At 37.0% G+C, this 8,437-nt stretch overlaps 1 protein-coding gene across 2 annotated transcripts; it reads left to right on the forward strand.

Annotated features, from left to right (window-relative positions):
* The first annotated feature begins 215 nt into the window (after nucleotides 1-215).
* Nucleotides 216-7,396, forward strand: LOC130166149 (suppressor of cytokine signaling 1-like). Of its 2 annotated transcripts, none has more exons than XM_056371524.1 (4): nucleotides 216-441; nucleotides 2,720-3,148; nucleotides 4,610-4,797; nucleotides 5,686-7,396. In XM_056371524.1, exons 2-4 carry the CDS (start codon nucleotides 2,888-2,890, stop codon nucleotides 6,008-6,010), a joined length of 774 nt encoding a protein of 257 aa, XP_056227499.1. In that variant the 5' UTR covers nucleotides 216-441; nucleotides 2,720-2,887; the 3' UTR covers nucleotides 6,011-7,396. The 2 variants fall into 2 exon arrangements, with proteins under 2 accessions (XP_056227499.1, XP_056227500.1); XM_056371525.1 differs by lacking the exon at nucleotides 216-441 and adding an exon at nucleotides 2,223-2,247.
* Nucleotides 7,397-8,437: the final 1,041 nt, after the last annotated feature.

Genomic DNA, 8,437 nt, shown 5'->3' on the forward strand with positions numbered 1-8,437 from the left:
CACACACAGACAGACACACAGACACACACACACACACACACACACAGACACACACACAGACACACACACAGACACACACATATAATGTTCAGATCCTCTTGCAGTTTTGCTTTCACTTCAGCCCGCCGATTCCCTTAAATCACGTGATCTGCCAGCAATGTGTGTGTATTTTTTTGTGGTTGTGTCTGTGTGGTTGTGTGTGTGTGTGTGTGTATAGAGCATGCGCGCAGGATAAGGTTTATTGAAAAACTAGTGTCAATAACTTTAATACTGTTAGATCAACAGGCTGTTTGAAAGAGCGCCCCGCCTCCTGCTCACATTAACTTAAACCGAAAGTAAAATGATTCTCCTCAGTCTGAACAGCGACTTTGTGTAGCTAAGAAACTGAGTGAAGCTCACTGCTGTGTGCACTCAACAAGCCCGTGACACCTATTATTGCAGGTACGTACGCTTTGTTTAATGCATTATTAATCGGCGTGATTACGAGGGTTTTTTTTTTTTGCGTTAACTTGTGCGCCAGTAATGAAAACTCGTATTCCCTGATTCATCCAGAAAGGTGATATTTCCCTCTGAACTGGGACTCGTTAGTGTGTAACTGTTACTATAACAGACAAATGTTAATTTCCGTTAGGTGTGGAAAGACGTGTAACCTTGTAACCTTTCCCAGTTATATCAGCTCATATTTTTGGACCAATCCCAGTATCATTGGCTTTTATATTAAATATACCTTAATAAGAAACCATAATATGTGGATATGACTTACAATATAACAATATGCTTCTCGAATGACAGGTTAATCCATGAGGATGATTGCCCCCAATCTTTAAACAGTTTTGTAGTATTTCTTCTGTGGATTTCTCTAACGTTGCTGAACAGTTTTGCAGTTCTGGCATTGTACTCCATCAGTATTTGGACATTGTAGGCCTTACTGTTGTTTTTGAACTCCAGCACACAAATGAAACAATTACTGTGAGGAATCACAGCCGGGCTGCGCTGCTCAAAAACTGGGTAAAAATGGAATTACACTATTCGCCCAGTGTGGATGTGAAAATCTTCAAACAGAAAGTTCAACCTCATAGTCATTGTTTCGTTTCAAATCTACTGATAATGGTAGTAATAAAAATGATTTTTTTTTTTTAAATGAGTAACAGTAGATCCCATATTATAGCACTGCCAGACTGCACTGTGAAGGTAATAACTCATTACAATCTAACACAGTCTTATATGGTTTGTTTTAAGATTGGTAAAGTAAAATGTTAAATGTTTGGTGAAGCTACACTAAAATATATACATATCTTCACAAAGGGCTCAAGTGTGATATTTACATGTATCATCACAATTTGAGCAAGAAGTTAAAGCAAAAAGTTAAACAATAAAAAACACATTAAATATGTTTTGTTTTGTTTTTTTTTAAAGGAAAGACCAGCCTGTCTTTTCATAACTGGGCTGGTACTTGTATAAACAAGCAGTATAATCTCAGTAATAATATATTGGATATAAGAAAGATTTACAGAACACTTCTCTAAACAGAAGTTGTAAGGAAATTTAAAACATAAGTGCCACAGAAAATGAAAACCTTCTGATATACCACTTGACTTTTCTTGACTGAGAAAGTGAAAGTGTTATTTTGTCATCCTATTTATGTTACATCCGCCTTTCCCAGCGATTAGTGATGTTTATGGTCAGTCACATGATGTCAGATTTTGCATAGTGAGATTGGGTTACATGTGTTGCAACAGCAATTGTAATTGACGAGTGTATTTACATAATTGCAATGTATCAAATCACAATGTGAACGTGGTCACTTGTGTTGATGAGTCAACAAAGACTGGTCACCTGAATCTGCAGCTTGCCTCGCCTTACATTGAGTACTACTTTGATAATCAGTTAATTCAGTCAATAATTTTTCCGGTGAAATGTGATCGGCATTTTTCAGTTTTCTGATGTTTTATAGACAAATGAATAATTGCTTAATCAAGAAAGTAATTGGCATATTAATCTGCATTACTCAGGGAGGTGCCTCACTTTTTTGTTGCGTACCAGATAATTGAATAATTATTAGTTGCAGCCCTAGTTCATTGTTTATGCTGTCTGCTCCGCAACTTTACCGTTTCAGTTTACTCATACCATCCCGTCATTTTTGGCTGCAGCAGACAGCTGTTCAGTGTAGGCTACGTGCTCAGCACCAAACAGACACAAGAGACTACGAGTGGCGGCTGTGGATCAGGGCTGTCCACTAACCAGAAGGTCAGTGGTTTGATTCCCAGCTCTCGCAGTGTGGTGATCTTCAAGATACTGAAGCTCAAAATTGCCCCTGATGTATCAGGGTGTGTGAGGGTGTGTCTGGTAGAAAAGGTGCTGTATGTTAATGGAAAAAGCATGTGTCTGTGAATGGGTGTACAAAAAAACCATTTGAGTGTACGATAAGACTAGAAAAGTGCTATTAAGTGCAGTCCGTTCACCTAGTAAAACACAGTGGAGCATTTAGCAGCTAAGAGCCAGATAGTGGGCTGGACGAGAGTGAATACATGACTTACAGAAACACGACTCCAAATGAACGAGAATGTTGTTCCATAACTGCTGCATGTTTGAGGAAGCAGCTGTTTGCTGACGAGTTCAACATAACAACTTAAAAAGCTATTTCAGGTTTAAATTGAAATGCAGTTCAATGGAATAAAAGGTTTGTCTGATTGTCTGTGTTCACTTTTCTGTGTTTCAGCTTAAGAACAAATGAGCAGATTCAGCTCTCCTCCAGCACTTTGTGGTAATGCTGATCAATCTTGATTAAAGACGTTCAAACAAATGGAGTCTCAAAGAGGACTGAGCAGCAGATGACTAAACAGAAAAGGGTCAGTGATGGAGGATCTACCGCTGAAAAGTGGAGGAAATGGTGCAACAGGCGGGCAAGAAGAGGATTCTCCTTTGTAGGATGGTCAGAGAAAATCCTGAGAAAACAGGAGTACAGAGCCGACAACAAAACATCGCAGCTGAGACACCGAGCCAAAATCAACCCCTCGAAGAACCAGGAGGCCCTGAACACAGACCAGACAGAGTGAAACCTGACAGCCAAGAGCCAACAGAGAGGCAGCTCGATTTACTGCTCTGGAGCAAACTCAACTTAAAGGAAGACGCTGAAACCTGGCGCCGGGTTAGTATCCAAAGTAAACACACTGTGAATCACAGTTTGTGGATTGAATTACTATATTATTATTATTATTATTATTATTATTATTTTTATTACTTGTGGACAGATGGCTGTTGTACATCCAGTGATGGAGGACGTACTCAGATCTTTCACTTAAGTAAAAGTAACAAAAGCAAAGTGTAGAAACACAAAAGTAAAAGTCATGCATTCTGAATTCAAAAACACTTAATCATAAGAATATAAGCATTAACGTCAACAGAACTACCAAAAGATTGCAGAAATGAAAAAGGCTCAGTTCAGAAGAATAGATATTTATTTAATATTTTTTAACTAATTTACATATTTCTAGCCTAATGGTAGTTTATTCTATAATAACTGAATCTTTAACTCATAATGAAAGTTATAAAATAAATGTATTGGTGTGAAAAGTACCATATTTCCCACAGAAATGTAGTGTGTAATGTAAATGTACTTTCCAGTACTAGATCTACTCTGTTTATTTTGGGGGAAAACCATGCCACCGTATACATACATTTTTTAAATATTTTAAAACAACGAGATGATTCATCCTTTTCTTAGTGATCAGTAACAGACTAATAATTAGTATTAGTATTTATTTATTTATTTATTTTTTTGTTCCAGTTAGAATCTACAATAACAATAATACAACTACAAATGAACCACAAACAAATAAGTGTATAGAAGTTTTTTAACTGCTGAAAAATGAAATGTGATGGGTCTACTTTGTTGAGACGAATAAAACATCATAGTTGAGCGCATCACTGTTTTTCATATAAATACAGCTAATCTGCATTAAATCTCTCAGAGAAAACAAATTGAGGTTCAGTTCCACAAACAATTTTTCTGTGGTTATTACTGCGTCATCATTTGGAAACTCATCTTTAAAAAGTCAGATGTCTGATTTTATCTTTGTAATTTGAATGTTGGTGGAAACTTTCTAATCTCGTCTTTCTGACCGATCTGACAGCAGCATCTGAACACAGGCCTGCCACCTGCATGTTTCTGACACAAAGTATGCAGAGCAGTAGATGTTGTATGATTGCCTCATTACTTTTATTCATACAGTGTGTTCAAAAAGTCTTCACTTTTTTTCACATTTAGTTATTGGGAGGGCAGTAAATGATAAGAAGAAGAAGAAGAAGAAGAAGAAATTATATGAATAAGCAACAAATTGTAGTATAGGATAAAAAAAAACTTATTAAACTGGTTATTTTTAGTTTACAATATAATGTTAGGTAATGTAGGGCAGCTGTATGTAGCCTGAGAGGTGAAAAACAGGTCAAAAAAAGTCTGAGCTCTTTTAGAGAATTCTCAGGACTCCTCAATAACATGCAGCCACTAAACACACTCTGATTCATACGTGTAACAAGTTTTATACATAGTGCATCTCCTGTGTCGTCTGCACACACTCACTACTTATTTCCAACACTTTTTCTGCTGTAGCTGGTGACTGGAGCTGACGCTCACAACTGGCCCACACACCTCCGTCCATTCAGCAGCCCTGCAGAGTATGAACTAGTGAAAAGCACTTACCAGCAGCTCCAGCACAGCGGTTACTACTGGGGACCAATGACCATGGAGGAGGCACACGAAATACTCACGCATGCATTACAGGGCACCTTCCTCATCAGGTAATCTACCACTTTTATTTGAGAGTTTTAGTGTTATTTAATCTGTTTGGCTTCTGCGACTTTTTATGCTCTTCTCTTGCCCAGATTTGTCTTTGCAAAAGGGCATTCCCACCTAAATTTGACTTTTTTTGGTTTAATAAAGGGTAAAATTTATTAAAAATTTGTTTTAAAGTTAACCAGTGTAGTCTATTGACATTTCCATCCATTTGTGATGTAAAATATGTATCACTGATGTATAACTTGCAGTTACATTCCTCATGACAAATCAGCTACGCCTCTCACTTTAAAGGAGGGGGCCACAATACTGTCTGTCTTAACAATAGTCAGATGCACAGCTTTTCTTCCTGTAACGATTCCTCCTGTTCATACTGGCTAATCAAGAGATGGCTTCCTAATGCACTTTCAATGTTAGAGAGTAGGGACAAAATCCTTGTTTATCTGAAGTTGAAATGAAGCTTCAACAGTTTGACTTTGACAATTCTCAAGTGGGTATTTTCCAAAGTTTCAGATATTTTAATACAAAATTCTTTTTGTTATTATTGTTCAACCAGGAAACACTGTTCAGGGAAACACAATGAAGGAATTTTACACTAAAAAGACTGTAACTTTGAAAGATATCCACTTGATTTGAAACGTCTGAATACATGAGGACCGGGGATTTTCTCCGCCCTAAATTAGATTGAAAGTGCATTAGGAAGGGATCTCATACCAGCCAGTAGGAACAGGAGAAATGATTACAGCATGAAAAACTTCTTTAAATGTTTATATGGGCGCCTGACTATTTTTAGACAGACCTGAAAAACCCTTCTTCCTCCTTCTCTACCCAGATTAAATCTTAAAAAGGTAAAAGTTGGTCAATAATGTAATGCTGATGGTGTGTTGTTGCAGAGACAGCGGCCAGCCTGATGTTTTCTTCACTCTGAGTTATCAAAGCGAGGACGGCCCAACTAGTGTTCGTGTCCAGCTGAACAACCTGCTCTTCAATCTGCATGGCAGCCAGAGGACTTTTGCATCACTCTTCGATCTGCTCACTTATTACACTAGCTCATCCTGTAAGCTGACTGTGCCATATCGCAAACAGCGTCCAGAGAGCCTGAAGCAGGTGTGCAGGAGGGCTTTTATTCGCACATATGGAGCAGAAAATATAAGCACCTTACCCGGACTCAGCCCTCAAGATAAAAACTACGTTTGTGCGTACCCGCACTGTATATAGAGGCACATGTGGACAAAGTGCCTGTTGCTGTATCAAGATGTTGTTTGTGTTATTATATATATGTATTTGTGTTATTTGAATAACACAAATACAGCTTGAGACTAATAGATCTGCAACTTGTTCAAGGGTTGTTTTGGAAAAATGGTATCATTTACAGAGTACACATAGTATGTGTTGTAAATCTTTTTAAAATAAGAACAACACATGCTGTCAGAAGACCATACTTATTATCCATGTATACAGGAGAAGATTTCAGCAAATCCTTTCCAAACAGTGCACCCCTGCCTCTACAATATTTATCAGTTTGTACCATAAATAAATATAAATTGCTGCTGCTGTTTAAAGCTGCATTAATTAATATGTGGCCACTAGGGGGCAGACTAAGATCAAAACAAGATGACATATCACCAATTTATAAAGTTATGGCTAAAATATTAGCTAACATTCATTTGGAGTGATATTCATGGTGAATCTAAATTGTGTCTAATATTCTCTCTTCTTTTACTTTGTGTGACGCAAACAGTGGCTGAGGATTAATTATTTTAAGTTAATTATTCTGTTATCTAAGGACAAAAGATTTTTTTTTTTTGTCATAATGGGTTATTTGTCTCATTGTCTCGGGAAAAAATTGGGCATTTTTTATCTGGACAATGGGACAAATGGAACAATAGTGTTTTGTTTTCTTGACATAAATTATGTTATGGATGAAACACCTAATTAGAGCCCATAGTTTAAAAAGTTCCTAATCCAGGTAATCTGTACATCACATACAGTATTTAGTTAACAATATCAGCAGGATCACTGAACTACACATCTTGAAGTTGCAGCTGTAGTCTGCTCATAAATGAGGAAGCCTGATTACCTTTTGTTTTGTTGAGATAATTAGTCTGTTGTTATAAGAAAATTACTTTTTATCCTGAGATAATACGACACAATTATTGCAACCTCGACTGATCTTAGCTTCTGTAGTCTTGGTCTCCACTAACTCCAAAAATTGATGTGTCTTTGCTCAGATTTTCACTTTCTTCAGCAGCTAGTGAGTTACTGTAGGTAGGTTTGTCTTTTGTCTTAGTTCAGACTGAACTACAGAGTAAATGTGGTGTGAAACCAATAGTCAGCAACAAAGCTCCACAGTGCAGCTGCTTTGGTGATTAGTCTCTGGGTTTTACCTCTTATAGATTACATGTATGTATTTGATTTAATTTCAACATAACAGTATTGATTAATGCAGTTTTAAAATTTGGACTCACCATCACTTGAAATAATTTTTAGAATAATTTTTTTTATGTGTAGTTGCTGTTTTTAATATACACTGTACAATAGTGTGATGCTTTGCAAAACTTTGTGTGTGAGGAATAAATTAAAATCTTTAGTCTACCAAATACAGTACACGTGAACCCAAGGCTGAATTACTAACCAGGCAAAACAGGCACCTGCCCTGTGGCCCCAGATTCTCAGGGATCCCTGGTTCTGTAGCAAATACTTTGAGGTTTATTATTATTGTTTACTTTTTATTCTTTAAACGCGCTGGCAGCAATTAGGGATGGCAATGTCAGTGTGTCCATCCACCACTTTGGTCCAGAATGAAATATCTCAAAAATCACTGGTTGGATTGACATTAAATTTTGTTAATGATCAACCGAAGGTAAATCCTTTGATGATCCCCCAACTCTTCATCTAGCGCCACCATGAGGTTGTTGTTTGTGGTTTTTAGTGAAATATCTCAACCTAGGAAAGATTGGCAAGAAAATGTGTACGCTTATTCATGGCTCCCACGGGATGAATTTCCATAACTTTGGTGATCCCTTGATGTTGCCTCTAGCGCCACCATCAGATCACCAAAAGATCAAGTTTAATTTTTCCAATACTTTAGTTTATGACCAAGTTTCTGTAAAACTAATGACAGCCCCATCAACCTGATATATTTTGTGTTTAGCAATCATTAGCAAATGGTAGCATGCTAACATGCTAAAATGAGATGGTGACCATAGTGAACATACCTGCTAAAAATCAGCCTGTTGGCATTGTCATTGTCACCATGTTAGCATGTTGACATTAGCATTTAGCTAATGCTACCATGGCTGTATACTCTTAGTCTTATTGTAATATGCACAAGAAAGTCCCAATTTCCTACTACACAAATTGTATAAAGAATGTGTAATATACTTACCTTATAATATTATAATACATATATTCATATCCTTCCGCCACTTGATGCGTCTTTCGGATGTTTGTCTGCTATTCTTTGCCCTGCCTTGCATTGACAATGTGCTGGTTACTTTTAAAACTGAATATCTAAATATAGCACCTTTTAATGACTTGATCCATATGATTCATCTGAAAAGTAGATCGTATGCCAAAGTAAGATCATCAACTAAGATGATCAGATTGCCAACAAGCTTCTTAGAATTAGTATGTGGTATGGCA

The sequence above is a fragment of the Seriola aureovittata genome, chromosome 3 (assembly GCF_021018895.1).
Source record: "Seriola aureovittata isolate HTS-2021-v1 ecotype China chromosome 3, ASM2101889v1, whole genome shotgun sequence".
Taxonomy (NCBI): Eukaryota; Metazoa; Chordata; class Actinopteri; order Carangiformes; family Carangidae; genus Seriola; species Seriola aureovittata.

Coding starts and splice junctions, on each gene's coding strand:
- LOC130166149 (XM_056371524.1), top strand. CDS start 2,888: ATGGTGCAACAGGCGGGCAAGAAGAGGATTCTCCTTTGTAGGATGGTC. Junction 3,149..4,609: donor ACGCTGAAACCTGGCGCCGG/GTTAGTATCCAA, acceptor TTTCTGCTGTAG/CTGGTGACTGGAGCTGACGC. Junction 4,798..5,685: donor CAGGGCACCTTCCTCATCAG/GTAATCTACCAC, acceptor GTGTTGTTGCAG/AGACAGCGGCCAGCCTGATG.